The following is a 25,117-nucleotide window of genomic DNA, read 5'->3' as shown; positions in this document are numbered from 1 at the left end:
TTGTTTTGTCTTGTTCACTTTTTACTAATAAATTGTTCACCAATACACCAGAATCGTCAGTGGTCATTTTTCCATGACACTAAGCTCATCTCCAAGTCTGCTACTGTTCAATGTGTTCCTGCTACCCACTTGGTCACCACAGTAAACTGTCTGAACATCATGCTATAAGGCAGAATATCAGTTTCTCTCTCTCGAAAGTCACATAAGGCTTCTTTGTCAGTTGACTCAATCTCAATTCTATCAAGCATCTGGCACTGCAATGCGAAAAGGTCTGCATAGTTATCTAAAACTGAATGGGAGCCTGTAACAAAAGGCATAGCCCAAGATATGGGCAACATTGTTGGATTTTGAATCATAAATTCAATCATGGACAGATCTGAAACATAACAATGGGGTGAGAAATTAAGCTGAATGTGACCGCCAATCGGCAGCCAGCTAAGGAAACCTGTAAACTGACAGTCTCACTCTTTGTTTTGAGCTGTTACTCTCCGATTATGGATTGTTCCTGACAGTTCCTGAAACAGATCCATTTCGTGGGCTAGAAACTGGAAACACCCAAAAAGTTCAGAAAAAATGGTTGTATGGACCATTTGGCCGAATTTGGCCACTACTAAAAAATTGATGCCCAAAATACCAAACATGTAGCACAGGGATTGCAAGGGTGTCCCCCGCTCCCCATGTCCGGTACTATGGGCTTTGGGGGTTGCGGGTATGTCCCCTACTTCCTTGACATTGGAAATGGGGGACTCAAAAAAGAAGAAAAAAAGGCTGAACAAAAAAGAAAAAGGGACCTTGAGACATCAGCTCCAACCCGCGCTAGGGGGACAAAACTGACGTTTCAGGGGTACAAGAGAAATGGTAAGAAGGGGGTCTGGGGTCTGTGGCGCTATGATTGAAAAAGTGTTATTTGGCTATTTTAATGCAATACGTTAAAAAGGTATTCTGAGAAAATCCACTACAGTAATTTCCGCTGCAATTCTTTGGACTTTGGTAAAACAACCCAAATCCTATAATCCAGTGGCATTACAACTTCGCAAAATATCAGCAAACCAATTTTTACATTCGCTCAACCTATGAAGAAAGTGACAGCTCTTACTTGCAGCCATCCTACCACGCTAAATGAAGACATGATATGCACTTGAAAAGTTATCCAAAGGGGGAATATTGACCTGGCAGAATGGGGACTAGTCTGGAGACCAGCGGCAGATCAAATTGAGGGGGCCGAGGGCCCTCGATGTACACATGTTATCACTTAGAGCGGTGGAAGCATTTGCTATCACCAGAAGCTTATATATAAGCTGTAGTCATGGATAGGGGAGGGTGTGTGCATGATCACAGCCATGTTGGAACAGGCAACCGTGAGTTATCATTTGGCCAGTGTGACAGGGACAGTGGTCTGACCATGTCAAGAGGGGCCACGTACCCCTCTAAACTTTGTGTAGGCAGCCTACCAGGGCAATGCCAGAGCCAGACCTATCCAAGAGGTTGTGTGTGGAATTCGATGGGGAGATCTGTCTTTTTTTAATATTTGGCCTGGCAGTCTAACATCTTGATGCAAGGAACTGCAGCTACCTCCATTCACCAGACTCTTCATATCCCTAAGATGGATCATGTATCCCAGAAAGACACAGCACAAAGATCAATGAGGACTACAAGCACCACAATGTGCCAGGCTCTAATGGCCCAGAACAGGAGGAAAGAACAAGTTACTCTTATGGAAATGGATTGGCCTTCTCCATTCAGGAGAGGAATGGGAGGTAAAGAGTAGACGGGCGAATGAAGAGAGAGCAGTAACACCTGGAGGCAGGGTCTAGAGAGGCAGTGAAGAAGATACAATTAAGAGGACCGAGAAGAATGGAGACAGCATGACGAGAGGAGAGTGAGGTTAAAGTTACAAAGACTGTCATCAGGATGAAAGGCAAGCTAGGGTGATCAGACAAACCCCACTTAGGTCACCTAGGAAGTTCCTGAGGGAATCAGAGAGATATGGCTGTAGCAATCACGCCCCCAGACGGAGAGGAACACACTAGACATCAGAGGTATCTTGGCCATAGTAAATCTTTACTGTGGCAAGAAATTTGGGAGTCGGGGGATGGGCCTGGGGAGGTAGGATCCCCCCAAACGTTGGATGTAAAAGCGTACCAGGACCATCTTTACTGTGAGGCCCAATTGCCTGTTTTAGTATGACAAACTGAAAATGTATTTTATTCGTCAAGTGATTATTGCCCACCTTGTCCCATCATCTAAGAACAGGCATCTTGAAACATGCTGAGAAACCCTGAGAAACCCTCATTCACTGCCTAATTGCACCCAATCTAGTTGGGGTGACAGCAACAGCCACCTTAACTAATTCTCTTGCCACAGCACACTGTCCCACACCGTAATTCAGAACTACTGAGGAGGGCATGCTAGAAACCCAACACTGAGTGTCACATTGATCCCAATGCCACACTGGCCCCAACGCCCCTAGACATCTTGCTGGCCTTGAACATGCTCTGTTGGTCCAGAAGCCCTGACATGACAGTATTCTGGAGTTCATTTGTGTGGATCTGCTCCTACCCGGTTTACAATCCACTGTGATGAGCTTCATGGCAGCTTGTGTCTTCCCTCAAAGGCAGTGGTCGAAGTAAGCGGGAGCGGTGCTCCTCTACTTTTTAAAATTACCTTTTACACTCTGATCACGCCCCCAGTGTCCGCAAACCTCGTCATATCGGGCCAAAGGCACCCCACTCAGAGACATTGGAAATTGAACGATTCCCTATTGCTAGATGAGTGCATCAGGACTGAAATTGGCGAAACAACCAACTATTTCAAGGAGGACACAACTGATGACTCTCCCATCAATATTATCTGGGATGCTATGAAAGCAGTGGTCAGAGGGCCCCTAACCAGCTCAGGGGCAGAACAGAGACGGATCTTGAACATTGCTGCAGCTAAACTGGAGGAAAAGGTAAAATACTGGGATGCAGAGCTGAAATCTCACAGCTCCAGGAAAACAGAAAGGGCCCTAAGGAAAGCCAAAATCGCACTAGAAATGCACTGGGCCGACTGGACAGCCAAATCACTAGCCTTCACGAGACAGTTCTATTATAGTAAAGGGAATAAGGCAAACAGAGTATTGGTGAAAAAATTGAAAAAGATCCACAGTAGGAACAAAATACTCAAACTGGTGGGAGTCGACAGTAAGATACACTACTCCGAAGCAGATAAAATCAGCGAACTGGTGAGGCATCATAAAGCTATAATGTCAGCGCAACCCACACCGCTAGACAGCCTGCCAGATTACTTGCAAACTATCCGCCCTCAAAACGAAGCCCAGCTAGCATCCCTAGAATCCCCTATCACTACCAAAGAAATCACCGAAGCCATTAAATCCTCAAAACCACTGTGCCGGGCCCAGACGGATTATCTGCAAACTTCTAGAAAAAATATGCGAGCATACTAGCACCGCAAATGTCAGCCCTATGCAACTCCTTCCTGTCATCGAAATCGGTCACCAATTCAATGGCAGAGTCGCTCACAGTGCTGCTACACAAAGCTGGGAAAGACCCCGAGTTGGCGACCTCTTACCGCCCGATCACACTACTGAACAATGATGGGAAAATGTTTGCAAAGATCCTAGCCAGTAGACTAGGGTTGACTCTCCCGAGCTTGATAGACTGTGATCAAACAGAATTTATCCCGGGCAGGGGGAACCATGCTAATATAAGGCGGACGATAGACATCATTGAAAGCGCTCATAGGCTGGGCGTGGGAATGGCAGTCATATGCTTGGATGCACATAAAGCCTTTGATTTGGTGGAATGGGGGTACATCCGGGGTGTGCTAGAGCACTACGGCTTCGGCCCAAACTTCATAACCTGGGTAATGGCCAATTATCAAACTCCCACCACTCAATTACGGGTCAATGGCACCAGGTCCGAGGCAATAAGCATATCTAGGGGCACAAGGCATGGCTGCCTATTCTCACCCCTGATTTTCGCTCTATCCATGGAGCCCTTTGCAGGGAGAATTAGGCAGAACATGAGGATAAAGGAGATCACTGTGGGAGACCGCGAATATAAAGTCGCCTTATATGCGGACGACGTGTTAGTAACAGCATCAAACCTGGCGTCGTCTCTGGGGGCCCTCTGGGAGAAAATCAAGGAATTTCGGAGGATCTCCGGGTTCAGGGTCATTTTGGACAAATCCTCAGCCCTAGCAATTCATCTCCCCAAGCAAGAAAGAATCAGCCTTAACCCCCTAATGGCGATCCCATGGGCAAAAACAGCAATTGAATACCTTGGGGTACAAATCACTAAAGACCCATCACGCTTGTACTCAAGCTACTTCCCTCAGTTAATCAACAAATTCCAAAATGACCTAAAGTGATGGAAGGCCCAAGAAATCTCCTGGTTCAGGCGGATTACAGCCATAAAAACGAATATAATCCCCAGGTGGCTGTACTACTGTACAGCCTTATCGACTCATATCCCGGGTCCCGTCTTGGCATCTTTGCAAAAGAAAATACAAGAAATCGTCTGGGGGGGAAAGCCCCGAATCGGAAGAAGAATCATGATGCGGGGGAAAGCACAAGGGGGCCTGGGGGTACCTGATGTTGCCAGGTATGCCCTTGTGGTGCAGCTGTCATATGCATACTCCTGTGTCCAGGTGGCAGACCTGCCGAGGTGGAGCCAACTAGAGGAGGCCTGGTGCCCATTCGCCCCATCGGAGCTCCCACATATGCCTAACATAAAACTCCAAGCAAATAGCGGTCCCTGTCTGCAACAATCACAATCGTTCACAGTTGGAAAGCCGCAGCCCGGAAATGGGGTGTCCGGGGTGCACTGGGTCCTCTTACCCCCATCTTGAACAACCCCAAATTCTCACCAGGCAATCCCCCGCTTGGCTTTGAACCTTGTAAGGAGGGAGGATTACTAAAAACCGGTGACTTCCTGGAAGAGGGAATGCCTATATCGTTCGAGAAGTGCAAGACGAAAGTCAGAGTGGGCGAGCGGGAAAGATTCAACTATGCTCAAATTCGGCACTGGCAGTCCCACAGAGGAGTTAGGGAAAAATGCACCAGAAAGCTAACAGCACTGGAACTCTCTCTAACAACCCCAACTACAAGAGGTAGAACCTCGGCTCTCTATCGACTCCTGGACAGGTCAGATCCCTCCAAAAACGAAAGATATATGCTTAAATGGAAGAAGGACCTGGGCCGGGAAATAGAGGTTGAGGAGTGGGAAAAAATCTGGACGAGACTGCATAAAAGCTCTCAGTGCATCACGAACAGGGAAGGGGGCTACAAACTCTGCTGTAGGTATTATATCACTTCAGCTCAGCTAAACAAGGTCAATCCGGACATCCCCGCGACCTATTGCCGCGGATGTCCCACCCATGGCACATTATTCCACATGGTCTGGACCTGCCCAAAAGCAGAGACATACTGGAAAGAGGTAACGAACCACATCAAGGAAATCACCGGACTATCCATTCCCCGGGACCCTGATATAATACTTTTGGGTGAAACAGGAGGAGGGGCGCTCCTGATTTCAGGCCCTATCCCTCGCCTGTGCACGCACCTACTCCTGCCAGCAAAAATTGCAATGGCCCAGCTACGGAAAAACTAAGATGGACCCTCAGTAGCATTATGGTGGTCCAAATGCTGGGACATAGCCGTCGCTGAAAAGGTCACGGCAATTCGATCGAGCTTCCTGAACAGGGCCCCAAATATCTGGGCTCCATTTATGGACTACACAGCAAAGTTTCCAGCTCTCACTAGAAGACCTCCACTGACCAGATGGCTCCAAGGCCGCCCGCTCTACTAAGCTAAAGAAACAGTAGGGGAGAACCCAAAGCACGTGGGCCCGCCCTGGCAACGTGAAAAGTCATGGACATGGACAATTAAAGACAGAGCATTGGCCACTGGAAAAGCCTATCCCCTGGCGAACTGCATTATTGTATTGGCACTATTATCGAATATTGCAATGTTGCTGATGTTGTGTATACTTGTAAAATCCAATAAAATGTAATGAAAAAAACAAAATTACTTTTTACAGCTCCTATACTTTTATTTTAAAAAGAAACCGTTCTGGAATGGTTTTGTTTTAAAATAAAAGTGTAGGAAGAAGTTGAAACTTGCACTTTCAGTGCACTGCACTGAACATTCCCTTAAACAGCAGGTGCATGTGTTTTGGGGTTTGCATTGTGCCTGGGAGGGGGTGCAGCAATGGGGTTTGTGGGGAGCGGTGCAGGCCAGCAGGAAACATAGTTCCACTACTTCTTTTCGCACACTTCGACCACTGCTCAACGGATTCTCTCCAGGGTAGGAGACCCGACAACCAGGACTGGGCAAGGACCTAAAGATTATAGTGGATCTTGTTGCCAAGTATGCACACACTGCTTTGGTTCATTTGATGTTTTCACAGACATGTGCAATTAGAAAATGCAATGAACAAATGATCTAATACAACTATGGGGAGAACTTGAGGAATACTGCCTTTTTGATGTTATACTATTTAAGGACTATACTCCCCATGAGGGTGGGAGTATAGAAATTGAAGCACCAAGTCATTTTCAAAGAGACTTTCTATAAAGGTGCTCCGCTCCCCAGCACTTGTTTTTTTTTTGTGACGTGTATGACAATGATCCATCTCCTGTGATGTTACTAAGGGAACGTTTGCTGTTGATCCCTGTACCATCGGTGCTCGGGAACTTCCGGTTTGGAGTGTAAAGTTCCTCCATTCAAGTGCAGACTGTAACTGGTCAAAGAAATTCAACAAGCCAAAGGCTGGGCCTGCCTAGCATTTTAGGCCGACCAATAGACAGCCTGTCTGCAGCCTGAACTCACATTCGATTCCGGAAGCACGGTATATCTTCAAAGAGAGGGTTAATGATGACCGAACATCAATTGTACAAGAGAGTGTTGTGTTTGTTTTCTTTTAGTAATCACAAAAACGCGGAAAAAATTGCTCACAAGAATTATTTATCCATAAGAGGCTTATGGGCTAAAACAAAAAGTAAGAATTACAGCATGCGTGTAGATTTAACTGTTCTTGGTCTTCTTTAAGGAGTAGATTCCGTTTTCATTTTTTGAGTGCACTTTGCATATAACAGAAGGGTATTAATTCAAACAGCAACTAGTAATTCAGGGATACAATTTACAGCAGTTGAAAAAAGATATAATATACAAGTAACTCAAACATCTCTCCTACCCCAGTAATTAATACATCAGGTATTTTCCACGCCGTAAGTAACAAGTAACAATGAACCCCCCCCCCGCGAACACAAGCGCTACAGCTGAAATAAACGAGCGGGCCATAATACACAGTCATCATATAGTCGTAAAAACAAACTTAAAATTGGGGTGAATTTTGCCAAAGTGCCCCTCAGCCAGTGGGGGTCTCTTTCAAATCTGACACCTGCAGGACCCTCAGTTCAGAATTTTGCCACGGTGGTCTCTTCTTCTCTCCTTTGGGTCTCTTCTTCTCCCCTTTGGGTCACTTCTTCTCTCCTTTGAGTCACTTCTCCTCTCCTTTGGGTCTCTTCTTCTCCCCTTCCGCAGCGTACACATAAGCACGAACGGACTGCAGGCATGGGTGCTCAGAAAGTGTGCAAGACCCAACGCACTATGACACCCTGTCCCCAAGGTGAAGGCATAAAGGTACACTATAATCCCTCAACATACCTGTGTCGTCTGTCAGCAGTTACAGGCCAGGCAAATTGGCCTGTACCATTATGCTTTACGAGCTCTGCATCACACAACACAACGCTCCAGGATCTACTCCCTTTACTTTACTTTAATACTTGTAATGCTTTGCACGCCTCAGGGAGCCCATGAAACAAGCACAAACAAACAAGGACAACAAGACACAAAGCCATGCAAAAACATCTAGTCAACTCGTGTGTTGAAAAGATGGGTCCTAATCGTTCTCTTAAATCTGTTAAAGTGTAGCTGGAAGCTCTTTCCATGCACTAGGCACCCAGGTGTCAAGTCTGAAGTTGTGTAAATTGATTGATGAATTGTTACTTTTACAATTGAAAAAGTTGATTAATTTCTGCTAAATTCAATTTAAAAAAACAAAAAAAAACAAGTCTGAATATCTAAATCCTTGAGAACTTGTGATAGGATTTTTCATCATCTCTTGGAATAGTTTTGTCAAAGCTGGACTACTTTGGTGAGAATGAAGAACTGACAAGTGGAGACAGGTAGGAGAGAAACTGATGGGCATGTAGACCAGGTAACAACAGACAGGTTTACTCTCTGAAACAGGAGATTACATTCATAACCACTTGCGACTTTTTACCACCATTGTGTAAGTAGAGATGTGTCACTCTTGAAAAGCAATACTTCAAAGACCTGACCCATCTTTTTTTCCTTTAAATACCGTCTCCCTGAGCCCATAATTCTCCAAACCAGGAACACTGAAGCCACTTTTGCTCACTGCCAGATTGCATAGGACTGTGGCACATTTTGGGAAATATGATTTCCATTCATGGAACATTGAAGAGGGGTGGTTGGAGAAGTGTGGAATGAATCACAAACACTGGCATTTTCTATGGGAAACTTCTATTCCATTGTCCTTCAGCCTGCTATCAGAAGAGAAAAAAAATATGCTTGATCCCACCCCAAAAGGGGCCATCATGTCCATATGAAACTGCTACTGCAAGACCACACCCCTTCTGCACAAAACCACAAGACACATCATCAGTGAAGTTTAACTAGAGACTGTGGGTGCAGCAACATTGAAGTGTGCTGGATAGAAAATATTTAAATTGATCAGTACCACGAACGTAACGATCACCCCATGCATCTCTTTTTGGAGTCTATTGTGAAACCCCCCCCTAAGAAGGGGGCGGGCCACCGACAGAAGTAGGACTACCGATTCGCCACATAGGACTCCAATGAAATTGTAGTCCTATATCGGTGGCCTTTTTTTGCACAAAGTCCATGTAAGTACGTGTTCATTGAAAGCTCAAAGCTCTCATTGGAGGTGAGAAGTCATGGAAGAAGGGGGAGGGCATCGAAAGAAAGCGAAACGCAATTGTTTTCAGGATTTGTTCGAGGGTCACCGGCAAAAACCAGGTCAATAGTCAGCCTTCCCCAAAACCTGGGACGGGGTTTCAAAACTTTAAAAAGTCTTGGGACGCCAGGACCAAGGGAAAAATACTGGGATGGTCCCGGGAAAACCAGGACGTCTGGTCACCCTACACATAGGAAAAAAAGATGCACCTCAGTGATGGCCAACCAATCTGAAACATTTCTATGGTTGCTTCTAGTCTCTAAAGAGCGGACAGGGTGTAACAATGCAGGCCGGACTTTTGTGATAGGGCCATGACTGATTCGGTTATGTCTGGTTCTCTTTTGATGGACTAAATAGTGAAGGAATGGAAGCTGGCTAGATGAATGCCCGTGGTTATGATTAATTCAGAGCTTTTCGTCAACCATTCTTTATTGTCTATTGTGAGTCATCCTGAGTGGGATGAGGTATAGCCAAGCATGGATTCTTTTCTTAGTGCGACGGAATCAAGACTCCTCCCTGAATCAAGCTTCTCCTCCTGGATGAAGACTTTTTCCATTGGTGGCAGGGTCAAGACTGATTTGCATATGACTTGTACTGTTATGTGATGCCATTGAAATAAGCAGTTGTGGATTGGAAGCTGCTGAGCGCTTTGCCACTGCTGAGGGTTAACTTCTGCCACTTTTTGGTGCTAGTGGGTCTTGTGTTTGTAGCACACACAGAATAGGTATCAAGATTCTGTGCCACCTACCGGGTTCACCTCAAGGAACATGTGCTACAAAGGAAGCCTGATAGCTGGTTGCACTTCATGACCTGGGCCAGAAAATGGCGGAGCAATGGCTCATTATGTGTGCATGTTTTGAGTGAGATAGGAACCCCACTTAGGACACAAAAAGGGTTAATCACATAAAAGACTTTGAATCTAAACCTTTTTATTGGCTGCTAGAGGTATCAAAGGCCGGAGCTTGTCTCCAACCTCCCATCACACTTGTTCTTAATCGTCAACACATTCAAAACAAAAACATAAAAACACTACAAAAATAGATGAGGCCGAAAGAAAGAGGCTGATTCAAGAAATGAAGGAGGAACTGAAGTTACCAAACCTAGAAGAGAAAGGGAGACATGGTATTTCTTTCAAAAAACAGTATCTTCTGGAGAAATGTTTTATTTCACCTCATCCTTGAGGTTAAGGGAAGGTGTGAAGTCAAACAAGGAGGCTATAGTTCAAAGGAGGCCACATGACCTCTGACCCAGGAAGCAGCTACTCCTCCCTCCCTCAAGCCATTCCACCTCATTTTCCTTTGACCGAATGTCCTTCATAAGCACTTGAGGATGTAGAAGTTGCAGGCCGTGCCCCTGGGGCAGTTGCACAGCTTTCCAATCCGGGAGCCCTTCCGCACAGCACACTGCTCGCCAGCATCACACTACGGTTAAAAGGAGTGAAAAAGAGGGGTTGTTACATTTCCTGTACCACAACACCCGCCCACATCCATTCTTCTCTCCACAACAAATCCCCCCATCGTCTATTTTGGCTCAATTGCCTTAATTGTAAATAAATACTGTGGCCTTTTAGAGACTAAGGGCAGTGGTTGAAGTGTACGAAAAGAAGTAGTGGAACTATGTTCCCTGTTGGCCTGCCCCGGCTCCCCACAAACCCCATTGCCACAACCCCTCCCACACACAATACACCTCCCCCCCCCCACCCCAAACATAGCACCTGCTATTTAAGGGAACGTTCAGTGCAGTGCACTGAAATTGAAGGTTTCAACTTCTTCCTACACTTTTATTTTAAAACAAACCGGAACCGTTTCTTTTTAAGAAGTGTAATATAATAACTAGCAGACGCGTGACCTGGAGGGGACAGCAGGACTAGGGGTGGAGGCATGGTGCAGCTCACGTGGCTGGTGGAGCCGGGTGGGAGACAGGCAAGTGGGTGAATTGGGCAAAAGAAGGGTGTCCTTTCGGATTGTTTGTCATTTTAATCTATCTAAAACAGATTTAATTTTTTGATGTCACTGCTATGATGGCTTTAAGGGGGATTATCGTCTTGCAAATTCTATAAATTCAGATATATTTTACATTTGTAAACAACTGTTCCACACTCAATTCCTATTAGTCCTAGTTTAACGAAAGCTAGTGGTACAGTGACCTCTAGGCTTTTGCAAAGAGGAATTCAAGTGGAGAGGGACAGTCCTGACTTATTAAGGAAGGGCTATCATTTGTGAAATCCTCCCCTCTGCCTCTGTGCAGGCTCTCTGAGACGAGGATCAAGTAGCCCCTGACTGTGTGTTCTAAAGGTTCTGCAAGTCACAGAGGAGTTCAGTGGCCAAGCAAAGGAAGGAGGCGAAGGTCACGGAACTCCAGCAGGGCCTTCTGTATCCTGTTCACATGCCACCTGGAGAGCTGGATTGCATGCCTTATAATACCATGTCCATGCCATACTTGGCTCCGGCTTACTTTAATGGTAGAGATATGGCAGTTGTTGATGCCCACAATCAGTGCTGACTTTGCTCGGATTTAAAAAATAACAAACGAATATGCAGCTTGTAATGTGTTGCTAAAAATAATTGAAGTAGTTTAACACAATACTTATTAAAGCCATTTTGTGGTTTAATATAAGGGCGAACATGAAAATAGATTCTTGCTCTCCTGTGTCAAACTCCGGCAGTGCACAAAATGAACAAACAGTTCCTTATCAATTAATGTTTGTAAAGTGTCGCAGGAAGCTATTTCAGAAGAAAGGAATCTGAAAACCTAGTCAGGGCATAATAAGTGCTTCACTGGCAGCTGGAATTGGTTCTATGTTCATTCACTGACAGTGTTTTTTTTCGATGGGTTTTTTGCTGAAATCTTTTTTTTTAACTCATCGAAAATAGTATTTTTTATTTTTGCGGGGGTTCCCAGTCAACCCCCACCCTCTTAATTTTAAACTATTCCTGACTTCCACCCTTCCCCCCACATTGTACTCCCAACTTGGCAGGATATAGGGGCAACGCGCTAGTCTTGGAAGCAAAACGAGGAGCAACACAGGTTCGATCCCCAGATCTGCGCTTAGAAACCTCTGGGTATTAAGCGCATTATAAATAACCAATTATACAATGATATACCCAAAACCCCTATAATTGTCGAAGACATTTTTTTAAAAAAACAATTAAAAAAAACACTGTCAATGAATGAACATCGTACCCTGGAATTGTCCTCTTTGTTGGCACAAAGAGGCAACTCAACTGGAGATGGGGCAAACATGAATACTGAAAGGACATATAAATCCAAGAAGCAAGTATATGTGTTTCACCCATCGAGGTTCTTCCAGAGGATTTTATTAACTGAAGGGAGGAAAGTTCAGAAAATATGTATCTTTCCGCAGTGTGAGCTCTCCGTGCAGTTTCCTCCACACGGGCAGGGCACATGCAGCAGAAAGCAGCAACATCTTAATCTGTGCAATTCTCTTTGGCAGCTCAGCAGGAGCTCAGGGCAGCGATTAGCTTCCAAGAGCCTCTCAAGGACATTGGACAGGCATGCTGGGAAAAGAGCAGTTCTGGAACTGGGCAAATGTTTGCTAAAAGTATTGCAAGGATTAAGGGGTAAGAAGCGGAAGGATTGGGAAACAGTTCCTGTGAGTTTCCGATCCCCATGTCTCCACTTTGGCCATGAAGACTGACGTGCTTCTCCCATTTGCAGCCTGCATTGGAATTCCCCCTCAACCCCATCCACCTCACCCCCCCCCCGCACACACACACAGCGTTCACTTCCTGGTGATTTAGTGAAATATAGCTATCACTTACAAGGTTAAAGTGGTCAGATGTGTTTGCCACCCAGAGTTTGGATCCCCACGCTGTAATTTTCTTTCACTCTTCATCTCTCACCACCCCTCCACAATCTTGTTGGCCCAGTTCCGTGCTTTACAAAGAGCAGGTTGTCCAGTAAACTGAGCTGTTTTCCCAAAGTTATCTGGGTACACCCGCAGCCACCCGTTCACCCTACTAGTGACTGCAGCTCAGAGAAGGGGCTGGAATGCAAAATATTCCCACTGTCTCCACAATGCCACAGGAATTCCCTGCAGGACTCCATGATTGCTCCGGCAGCAGCCACAGTGCTGTGTGCTCAGTAGGGAACTCACACACCGAAGGCCTCTCTGAAATGACTTCAGAGTCACTCAATATTTCCCTTACAATAGGACTACCAATGTATGATGCTCCAGGTCATACCATTGGCTGCATTTGTACTTACTTTCTTTGCCTAACCCCCCCTGCTCCTCGCCATAAGTGTTGTCAGGCGTCAAAAAGTGCTGCGCAAGCAACAAGGGTGCCATTGCCTTCTGCGGTGAGTCATGTAACACATGCAGCTGGTCCCCCCATGCAGGAATCCGGAGCCGTGTGGCAACTGCACTCTCAGATAACATATGTTCAGAATGTTGGACCCTTTCCTCCCACAGCACCAGTTCCACCGCGAGTGGCCTTGCAAGTCGGACAGGCAGTGGTAGAGCCCAACACCTCCTCCTCCATGCACACAGTCCACTCCAGCCTCTGCCACTTCTGACCGTTGGCCGCTGTGGAATCCCTGATCCACCTTCTCCAGCCTGCCAAGGGATGGGCAAACAAGCATCTACATATCAAGAGTAGATTACATCTCAGGCCCATCACGTAACCACTCACTCACTAATTCCTCGGCTCCTCGGTCTGTACTAGACACTGCGCGCGCCGGTGTCACCGCGTTCGCAGTAAGCATTTTGCCCCTGTCTGATCAGCGCTATGCTTTGATAGTTCTATATTGACTTTAAAGGGAAGGGATGGAGTCTGATCGTTTGCACGCTGTAATCTCTGTCTTACCTGCACAAATCTTTAAGGTGCATTCAACCCTTCTCCCCAGGTGCCCTTTTCTATTCTCTCGGAGACCATGGTCTGGAGACACGTACTTACAGGCACAATACGCCGTCTCCAGGCAAACCGTGGCACTGACATACCACTATAGTGTTGACTGGCACATTATCAAAACATCATTAACCTAATATAGGGGGCGCCTCTGCCCAAATGGTTTGAATTTCACTTATGGGATGTTTTCTGCATTTGTCCTCGGAATGCTAACGTGGTAGACCTCTCGCCTCACAGCCAGGGAAGTGCTCTGGTCTAGAAGGGGAAACCATTTTCAGAATCCAATCAAACACTCGTCACCAGTGGGCAGGAGGTATCATTCACATCTTGGAGAATTGGGGAAAGAAGTGACGAATTATTTACCTTATCAAACTGACCAGTGCGTTCACATTTTCTAAAAAAAAAAACTCGTTCTAGTGACTCTTGCAAACTTGCTGTTTACAACAGTTCAATGGCGTCCACATGGCCGTCTGCAGATTGAAAGTGCAAGCGCCATGTCTGCCTATTTCGCGGTTCCGGATCCCTTGGTCCTGTCTGTAATTGAGACCCATTTGCGCTACAGAGTGTCTGCCGCCCACTGCAAACCTGGTGTTGTCAGGTTGCACGAAGAAAGAGTTCCTGGAAGGTGCTTACAGAGGCAGCATGGAGGCCGGATGCTCTCAGGGCACTTCAAGCTTTAAAAAGGTAGCCACTGGGCCGCGTAAATCCTTTGTGTCTAAACCCTGAATCCATGTACTGTTGATTTGTCAAACATTTGCTCTCGCCAACAGCACCCCATCTATTACAGCCCTGACCTGCGGTGGGTGCAACTTTAATAACTTTCAGGAAGCCCACAAGTGTCTACTTCTACACATTGGCCTCTCTTCATCTGATATTATCCGTGTATTCTAAAGTTTCCCTTTTCTTCGCTAGTGTATTCTATTTGACACTGTAATTGTGCTTTCTTAACTGAATTGTTGTATGATTCTATTGTTACGATACATAGCTTCCTGCTGCCACCAGACATGGGGGAGCTTTGTAAACATTTCATGTGAATCGTAAAATAAAGCCATCTTTGTACTCAGGAAGGGAATACCTGATCTGAAAGGAAAAGCATCGGATTGAGCTGACACACGCACTACAGCTTACTGACTGTACACCAATAGGGGAAGGAAAGGGGGGACCAGCGGATCTGTTGAAAGGTGGGTTCTGGGGAATCAGCTTCCTTCCTCTTTGATATTAAGAGCTGTTGCCCTCATTTGCACCAGACAAAGTGCCGGGATACTTACAGGTTTGGGCGCTGTCAATAAATGTAATAAATAAATAAATGTCTGTTAAATAGGAATGAACAGCTTTGGACTTTAAATGTGCGTACATATTTTTGCACCAAAAAGAAAAGCTCTTCCTGCTGTCAGACCTCTGTGTGGTTGTATAAACTCCTGTTATTTCCAGACATGACTGAAGACACGATTGAGCAAAGGGCCTCATTACGAGTTGGGTGGTACACGGTTAATGTGCCAGTAATAACGTTTACCAGCATGTTTACCGGACCGGCCAACGACAACTTTGCTGGTAGGGGTGAAGGATTCACCTCCAGATAAGAGCTGGTGGAAAATCTGACCACTAACGGCAAAAACTGCCTGTATTACCGGCACAGTAAAACCAGGAAAATGCCCCCATGGAATGGGGAGATACCATGTATACCGGCACTTGTAATCTGCCGGTAATACCGGAACACATATGCCCGTAACGGTAATTGCATGTGCTATTATTCTGGCGGATTTATCGCAGGAATACCGGCAAACTTGTAATTAGGCCAAATGTGCTTTAGCCTATCTGATCTTGGATTTACCCTATGGATTTTATACTCCCAAGTTTTTTCCACCAAACCCATTGTAAGCAAACTGGCACTCAGGAACCAGGTATGTCCGAGCTTCACCCATCATCTGCCTTTCACACTGCCCAACTAATGAAACCCACCCCCAACCCCAGCAAGGCCAACAACAGTGGCAGACAGTTGCCATACAAGAGCCCCTAGATTACATTACATGATTCTGGGAATGCTCTCCTGGAAGACCCTATGATGGCCCGTGTGACTTAGGAAGGCATCCATTTGAACACCACAATATGCCTTGCTGCACTCCTCTCTTTCACAAATGCTTGACAACCTTCTTCCTCCTGATGTTCCATGTGGCGAGGGTCCCTTCCTCTACATATCTGCTGCAGTGGTACTATGGCGCCCATGTTTGTCCGGGTGGCAGTGTATTGTACTCCCGCTAAGGGTGAACCAGAGCATGGAAAGGAAAAGTGGAAGAATGGTGGGCGAGTAAATTGAGTAGGATAGGAAAAACAAATGCTCCAGATAATAGGGGTGCATGGGAAATCATTGGCAGCGGATCACCTGAATATTGATCGGGAAGAAAGGGAGTGGCGAGTGGCATTCTGGGAGGTCACTTTCCAGCACAGTGATTTTACGGTACTGGAATAAAGCTCAAGTAAGGTTAACCAAGACTCCAACTTCCAGAATGCCTTCGATGTTATTTAATGGAAGCACTGAACTGTGGAAGCAGTCACCTGGTCATCCTGTGCATAACGAATGGTATCCATGTGTTGCGGTTGGGTTGGAGGCTTCTATTGGTAGCAGCAGCCACCTTCACTACCCTCGCCCTTATTCTGAGAAGGTTGTCATGCTCCCATGTTCCCTCACCACCCTACTCCTTGCAGTCCCACTCACCGAGGGTAACCAGCCAAGCTTCTTGTCCAAGGACGGCACTCGCTTACTCTTCAGCTTCTCCAGAACTTCTTGTAGAGCTTCAATCTGCAAGAGAGAAACAGCATTGAGAAGGGGTGTCTTGAATCTCGAGAAGAATTGAGATCAATACTTCCAGAGATGGCACAAGCAAATGGATGCTTGGAGTGATGGATAGGTTAATACGTGGGTATGGGCACTGGTGGAGGGAAGGGTGGATGCATAGAAAAAAATAACATCAACTGAAAGAATTGTTGGAGACCGGATAGGGTTTCACTTGCGTGCTAAATGCGGGTACGCAATAGCCATACTGGGTGAGCAAGGCCACCAAGGGGTCAAATGTATGAGTAGCTGGATAAAGAGGATGGACAATGAGTGCCTGGCTTGAAGAGCAGTGAGAAATGTAGGTAGCTGGATGGACACTTTTGTAGTTTAAGGTATCCAAGCTGAGCTTCTGGAGGGAAGGATGAAAAGCTCTGTGTTGGCCGACACTGCAGCGGCACGGAGGAGGGTTCAATGGATGGATCACCGTTCATGATGATCGGTTAAACAGATGTAGAGAAAATTTGCATTCAGAGACGTATGCGTACACAGGCAGGTAAAAATGGGATTCGTGGATACATGATTGCCTGCTTCATTGAACAGAAAGAAGAGAGTTGCATCAAAATGTTGAAGCAATGATTAGTAGGATGGGTTAGAATGTGGTAAGAGGCTGGACAGGATTGGTGAATGAATGGATAGGTAAGCAGACAAAACCTGGATTACATTCTGACTAGCCAACTCCCCACTCCCCTGCCAGCCTCTCTGTGATCTGGCTTTTTCGGAATGGGGCAAATGGCCCATGACGACCTCCCACGTTGACTCTGTATGCCAGCAATGCCACGGTTGGAGGCAAACTGTTTCGAAAGCCTATATAAGGAAGGAATCACCCAATCAGCATGTGACATGGGCATGCGCTGTATGAGGGATCCACTGGAGACCAACTGAATAGGCCGCCCAAACTTCAAAATGCAGTCAGGCGCCTGACCTTTGGCCAACAGGAGTCACAGCCAGTCTCTGGCCCTCTGCAAGCCTCCAGTGGTTCCCAGTGGTGCCAGGCTCAAGGTAATGAGTCTCACTCACAATGCATCAAAGGCAGAGCTCCCTCTTAGACATTTCCATCTCTACTGCGCCACACAAACCCCAACCGAGAGCGCCAAGATCAAGACGAGTAGACACTACTATAGTCAACCTATTGCTGTGAATTCTTGACAGAACCATGCTCGTGTAATTCAGGGCTGCCCTCAAAAGCCACCTCTTCTAGAAGCATACTATAGAACATTCCATGATACGTCACGGCTCCCTAAACCACTGCTGTGCTCCGTACATAATATCATAAAAATAAGGATGTAAATATGCCTGTGGACTGGCTGTGTACTACGCATTACGGCCTTCTGCTTGCTACCTGAGAGCGCAAATAAATAGTTTGATTTGTAGTGTGTCCTTTATGAAGAGAAACAAAAAAGATAGCCCATCGGGTTGCTGCGCTGGCCACAAAAATCTGTAAGCCAGAAGCCACATCTTAGAATTTCAGTGAGTGGACTCTGCCTTTCATCATTCATATAATGTGTCTATGTTTGGACGCACTAGGTTGTGTACAGTGTGAACCTAGTTAAGATGCTATGGAGCATCGTCCAATAGAGCACCCGAGTGCAATATTGCAGGGACAAGGGTAGGAGGTGAAGGGGGTTCTGCTAGGGCCCCGGAACAGTACTTCGGTAGGGTTTCCTTAGAGTTGGGTGTTAATTTGGTCAGCAAAGTGCATGATCGAGATTCTGTTCCAGACTCTGGGTGCGTAGCCTGAGAAGGCCTGTTTGCTTGTGCTTTTATTGTTTGGGTTCCTTGTCCTCCAGGTTGTCAAAGTTGATGCTTCTTGTCTAGTGCTGACCTCCAGAGATGGTAAGTCTCAGGTGTAAAGGTGCCTTGGTCGTCTGTTTTGTGTAGGATGCAATCCATCTTTTAGTCCAGTAATAGTAACAGCTAAAACTACCGTGCCTTGAAGAGTGTGGTATGTGCTGTACAAGCTGAAATAGGGACCAATGAAACTATCGTTTTATTTGTATTGTTTAAGGCACAGACCTAGCTCGAGAGAAGCAGTGCGCTGTACAGAGTGTGGGTAGCCAGCATTATGGCTGACATCTTATAACAATAGCGCAGTACTATGAGATATGTGCGTCGGTATGTACGTCCATTGTAATTAATCCTTGGTCAGGTGTAGTTGAAAGAGCCATGTTTTGAGAGAATTGTTGGGGCATTCCGAGCCGACACCGGGATCGATTTCCAGAGGGTGGATGCGTGACACGAGAAGGATGGTTTGCGGGTTCTCTGATTGTGGACGAGTTGCGATTCCAGCCAGTGGGACGATTTGCTGTGTGAGGAGTGTGTGCCACCAGATATGTGGAGCTTAGCCACCAGGCATGTTGGTGTGCTTCTCGTGACTGTTTTGTAGATGATACATACAGTCTTGAACAGTATCCTGGCTTGGAGTGGAAGCCAATGTAGTTCACGTAGGATGGGAGTAATCCCGTGAAATTACCATGCTCCTGTAATAAGACATGCTGCAGTGTGGTGGAACCTTGACTGATAGTCATTTAGTGGAGTTGTTCAATTCTGCCGAGTAGTTGTATAGCAAATACTTTTCCCAAGATTTTGCCAATAAACGGGAGGTTTGTAAAGGACGGGTAGTCTGGATCGGGGGTTGGTTTTTTCAAAAGAGGTTGTATGAGACCAGTTTCGAGGGAGTCTCGTAATGAACCTTCTGCGAGGGAGGCATTGCTGATGCTGAGGAGCGACATGAGCGCCGGGCCCGTCAACTGTCTAATGATGGAGGCCGAAATTATATTAGAGTAATAAGTAGGTTTGAGGGAGGCAATCATTTTTAGGAGATCCAGGGGATAGAGAAGAGAAGAGAGAATTTGGTCCAAAGGGGCAGTGTGCGTGCTGGGGTACAGGGGATGCTAATGCTGTGAGAGGTTGATTCGAGGTTGATCCTTGGTGTTGCCTGAAACCTGGCGGAACTCCACTACAATTAATGTCCATGTACAATAATCAATTATGCATAGCCATACACTGCTAGGGTGCTACTATCTGTGGCACCATATTGGTGCAGAAGAAATATTGTCTGTCCCCGTTAGTTGCAATGGAGGGAGTGATTAACTGCCACTTTCCCTAAAGTGGAGTACATCCTTGCACATGCCCTCTTGGTGCCCATAGACTTCCATTGCACTAAGCTTTGGTATTGCAAGTGCTTGCCATTGGTTCCCTACTGTCATGCTTCATTCCTGATTGGGGAGTTGGAGTATCAATAACTTAATGATTGCCTTCAACGTTCATTTACTGATGCAATGCAGGGAGTCCAGAGTTTGAAACATCTCGAAGGTTCGACCGCTGGTGCACTTGACAGAGGAAATGAACACCCAACTCTCTGAGGAAAACCTACTGAAGCGCTGTTCTGGGACCCCGGCAGGAACTCCTTCACCTCCTACCTCACTTCCTGCAATATTATCCTCAGCCCCCTCTATTGGACGATGCTCTGTTGCATCCTAGTGTGGTTCGCGCTGTGCAAAAAACACTGTGCATCCATACATAGCCAGATCATATGAATAACGAAAGGCGGAGTCCACACACTGCACTTTTCCCAACTACACCCCCCGTGTGTGCCCTCTCACCCTTTTCCCGACTCCAACATTTTCCTTCTTGCCATGAAATATGAATTCATATTTAGAAAACAAAGTTTCCTTGAAAAGCTGCAGCCAGCAGCTGGGAAGATCTAGTTTTATATTTATTTTATTTGTATTTTTAGGGTATTTATTGAGCACAGACCTAGCTTCGGAAGCAACAGGGCACTTTACAAATCATAAGAGTAAGGACATGGTAAGGGATCGGCAGGCTAACAACGGGGCGAGGAAGGGTGGCCCCAGGGCGTAGCCAGGATTGCCTAGAAAGTGGGGCCTGAAGATAATGGGATCACTGCAGTAAGATTAACATCTATGAATGAACAAATAGAGCTGCTGATTGGGCATTTACTGATTTTGGGCAGTGCTTAACCGCTCAGGGCCTACCCTCTCTATGCCTCTGGGTGGGTCATTTGTCAGTCAAAGGAGGGCTTCACCTTTTTTTATACAAACTTTACAGAGAGGGTGTGGAGGAGAGAGAGGATGAGCGTGTGAGAAGGAGAAAAGCAATGTGAGAAACAGAAGAGTGAGAGAAATGGAAGCAAGGGAATGATCGAGAGAGAAGAGAATGAGTAATAGAGGAAGAGGCAGAAGCAGAGAGGGAGAAGGAGAACACATGAGAGAAATCATTGGGCCTCATTACGTGCCTGGCGGTAGCCGTGCCTGTATGGCTACCGCCTCGCGCAATTGTGCAATATCCGGCACATTACAAGATGAATGGGCAGGTAATTGCCCATTCGCGGTTGGCGGTAATGCCGGGCTCCTGATCCCCATTCTGCCCCATAGTGCAGAAATGGTGTGGGGAGCATGGATGCGCCGGCACCATTAATAACGGTGCTGGCGGCAATACAAGTTCTGCTCGCGGGTGCCGCACAGCCCGCCAGGTGAGACCTGGCGGGCTGTCAGGAAGCCAAGAGCAGAACTCGTAATGCGGTGGCCCGGTATGAACGGTACCGGTGCCTTACCGGCACCGTTCATACCGTGGCCGCCACTATTTTAATGAGGCCCACTGAGACAAGAAGGCGACTAAGAGGGCCAGTGTGAAAGAGTAAGAGTGGGAAACCGGGACAGAGGCAATAACGAGAGGCAATGAGATTATCGTGTAAGAGGAGCGCTAGAAAGAGAGAAAGAGCCCACATGCATTATAGGGGGAAGAGAGATGTTTAATAAGAGAGAATGCGAGTAAGACAGATGAGATATGCATTTTGAGACATTGCGAGAGAGAATGAGCTAAAGAACGTGAACAAGAGAGTCAGGGGAGAGCTAGTGAGAGAGAAAGAGACCGACATGGATGAGAGAGCGACTGCGAGGGATAGACCGACGAACAGGTTAGAAAGCTAGAGAGGGAGAAAATGTGTGAACGAAGAGAAAGACAGTGGGATAACCGAGAAAGAAAGGATAGAGAGAAAGTGAGCGAGAGTAAAAAGGGATGGAATAGCGGGAGAAGCCGGTAGAGAGGAAGAAAGAGAAAGACGAAGAGAGAAGCATACATAGGAAGATGGGGAAAAAAGAAATATAGAGACGGAGGACCTAGAAAGAAAGACAGCGCTATGGAGAGAGTGTGAAAGTGAGGTCGAGGGAGAAAGATAAGAAAAGATGAGAGGGAGAGATCGAGCAAGCAGGCAGGACAAACAAAAACACAGAAAAACGAAGGAGGAAGTAGTACAGTAAACAAAAACAAAGCAGAGCAGAGAAAAAAGTTAGCAATATGATATGCCTGTCCTTAACTTGAAAATAAACATCAGGTATTGTGAAAAGGTTCCAATAATTCAGACAGCAACCCGACCAACTAGCCCATGAGCCCGACCCCTGCACCCCCTGGAATGGGAAACGTGGGACATCAGCAACAAACCTAAGAGCAAAAGAGACTGATGTGTTACAAGCAAGCATGGGATAGGGCCCAGGCAGGGAGAGAAGTCTTTATGGGAAGGCACCTTGTAGGGGGCCCCCAGAAGGCAGCCGTATTAAAAAAACGTCAGTTACCATTAGTCACCACATTTAAATATCACGCATCAGGATTGTTGTGGTGCTGCTGCTGAGAGGCTCTAAACCTATTGCCTGTCTGCTGTTAACAAGTACATTCTGCTCTGATCTTTTCATCCTCCAATGCTATGTTCACTGTGGTATACATAGTGTGTGGGGGGCAACACCTGTAGCATTCTCACCTTTCTGTGGGGATTATATTGATCATGTGCAATAGCCAAAGTTGAAATTGATATTGGTAAATATGAGGGGCCCCATGGTTCAGAGGATAGCTCAGTGTGTTAAGCACTCATTGCAGAGATTTGCGTTCGTATGCAAGATTATGATACCAAATTCCAAGAAGGCCGACTCAGCATTTCCAGTGTATGATGTTGTTATTCCTGCATGTATATGTACTTTGTTTTTTAGCACTCCAAGTATTCTCATCACCAATGTACCTGCACCAGATGGCGGTTGCTATAGAAATTAACATAGTGTCAGTATGGTGAAAGTCTACAAATGGTTTGTCCTGATGGGGAGTTGTAAAACCTACACAGGCACCTCCAATGATGACAAAGTGTTATTCCAGAGAGGTGTTTATGTATCCAAATTCCAGACTGAGGAACCAAAGGATCCTGGCTTGGCCAACAGACGATACAGTCAGTGGAGTTGCTAGGGGGGTGGCTGACTGGGCTATAGCCCCGGGTGTTTTGGTTGTAGCCCCGATAGAAGCTCAGGGGTTACAACCAGAAAGGCTAGCTATCCCCCAGTCTGACAGTCCCAAAATGAGGGTAGTACCAGATCTTTTCCAGACCTAGCAACACCCCTGGATACAGTGATCCTGAACACATCTTATATCGCTGACATTACGGTGCTGCCTTCAATGGAAAGGTCTGCCTTCTCACATACTGGTGGCATCGTTTAGCAAATACCTGATCTTTCCTATTATGTAGGCCATTTAAGCGGAGGGAGTTCTAGACAGAAGAGAGCAGACCAGATATTGAAGGATTCTGGGAAGCATAGTTTAGGGTCTGCTTATGTGACAACAAAACGGTTTGCTTTTTTGTACAATACCACGTTTTTTTTGCATGTTTTTAAATACCATTGCACAAGGTTCTTCTGCACATTTTTAAATACCATTGCACAATTGTGTGTTTGGTGTGTGTTTAAAGTTTTAAAATACAAAAGAGAATGCTATATGAACTCTTTTAACGTCACATCAGTTAGTATGCTGGTACTTATATACTTCCCTTGATGATGGAGACAATGAAGCTAGAATCATTCCCATTGTGTATAACATGTTTCTATAACGTTTTGCTTTTAAAAATGTTTATATTGGGCTATGTGATATGCATATTTTCCAAGTTAGCTCTGTAAAATCGGATTATTTTAGTTCAGAGTAAAAACTAGAAAAGAAAGTGGTACAGTGCAGAAATTGTAAAGTGGGTGTGAATCCCAGATTCACCTCCTAACCACTGCGTGATCCTGGGTATCTGATTTAATCTTGTATTTCCTCACCTGTCAAAATTGCAAGTCCCTAAACCTTTCAAAATTGTCAGCCATTGAGAGTGATTTCGTTCTCAGGATATTATCTTTAAAAAAGACTCACTCATGGTTTCACTAGCTATATATAGTGTTGCTTCCTCTATAATGGTAGTGAGCATTGATATATTGCACGCCACAGTCACTTGTGAATTTCCTCTGCAATGGCATTACTGCTTGAAAACCACGTCCCGCTTCTAATCTCAGTCTTTCTGAATGCAGACAACTTCCTGGTAGCTTCTAATCTTCCTCCACTATGCATGCTATGTGTAGCTTTCTCCTTATTCCCTACTGGTCTTCGGTATCCATGCTTGAGCACTTTGTGTACTGTGACGCAGTTAATCTGAGTCGTCTGTCTATTCTGGATTATGAGCACCTTTTTCTCTTCAATCTGTATCCTGCACATATAATATGGCCAGAGTAACTTCCTAGTGGCTGCTATTGATGAAAAGTGCTCTGACCCTCGCCGTAGGCTGCTAATGGTGCCCTTGAAATGCTACTTGTTTATTATTCTGATTACAACAAGAATGAAGGAGGTCAGGAGACTGAAAGGGAGTATCCTTCTTATTTTGATCACCGTCAACCAGCATATCAAGCTATGGGTTGTGATTGTGACATGGGGGTGGTGTGCAGTAGATATTCTATATCCCTTAATTCCTTTGGTCTGGTGGAGGGGGGCACCAAAGGTGCCCATGCCCCAGGTCCCATAAGTGCTTCAGATAGCCCTGCAGGCAGTGACGTGAAAGCACCAACATGAAAGAGTGCTGGGAGACTCGTGATATCAGCACTCAAGGAATCCGCGGCAGCCAATCAGCTTCACAGGAACACAGTCTTTATCCACAGGTGCATGGTGTTGCCCCGACTCCTCTTGCCCCTGCTGATCCATTTGGCAGCCGTGACGCCGGTCTACCATCAAGCCCTGCTCCTTCTGGCTGCCAGACGTCTGCCCTCACACCCCCTTACATATTCCCAATGCCGCACAGCGCAGTCCCCATCTTCAAAGCCTGCCCGCTTCCTCTAGCCTGCACGCCTAGTATCTATGCCCAAGCCATGGAAATGGAAGTTGGGCCCCGCTCTGAGCCGCAGGTTCAATATGAACAGAATCCACCGGGCCGTGTTTTCCTTGGTTAACTAACCTTTACCAACCCGGGCAAACCAAGAGTGATCTTTTTTTTAATAGCGCACACTGCATACTGGATCAATGCCAACTTTGTGAGATGTGCCACAGTGGGCTCAATGATTATCCAAGAGACCCTTTAGTTAAGATGTGAAGGCAGGATTTGCCCCCAGTTTGCAGTT

At 46.1% G+C, this 25,117-nt stretch overlaps 1 protein-coding gene across 3 annotated transcripts in view; it reads right to left on the bottom strand.

The window, feature by feature from the left end:
- Positions 1-25,117, bottom strand: part of LOC138570037 (cocaine- and amphetamine-regulated transcript protein-like) — a 155,711-nt gene that overhangs the window by 25,797 nt on the left and 104,797 nt on the right. Inside the window, exons 2-3 of one of the 3 annotated variants that reach the window (XM_069648600.1) lie at positions 16,587-16,670; positions 6,956-10,426 (exon numbers count right to left, since the gene is read on the bottom strand). In XM_069648600.1, the coding sequence (XP_069504701.1) occupies positions 10,319-10,426; positions 16,587-16,670 (192 nt within the window). In that variant the 3' untranslated portion in view covers positions 6,956-10,318. Of the gene's footprint in view, positions 1-6,955; positions 10,427-16,586; positions 16,671-25,117 lie in introns of those variants that run through there. The other 2 variants (XR_011303391.1, XR_011303390.1) reach the window with 2 other exon arrangements.

Source organism: Ambystoma mexicanum, chromosome 1p, assembly GCF_040938575.1.
Source record: "Ambystoma mexicanum isolate Mex_15411 chromosome 1p, UKY_AmexF1_1, whole genome shotgun sequence".
Lineage (NCBI taxonomy): Eukaryota > Metazoa > Chordata > Amphibia > Caudata > Ambystomatidae > Ambystoma > Ambystoma mexicanum.
This window is presented reverse-complemented; position numbering and strand designations above follow the sequence as displayed.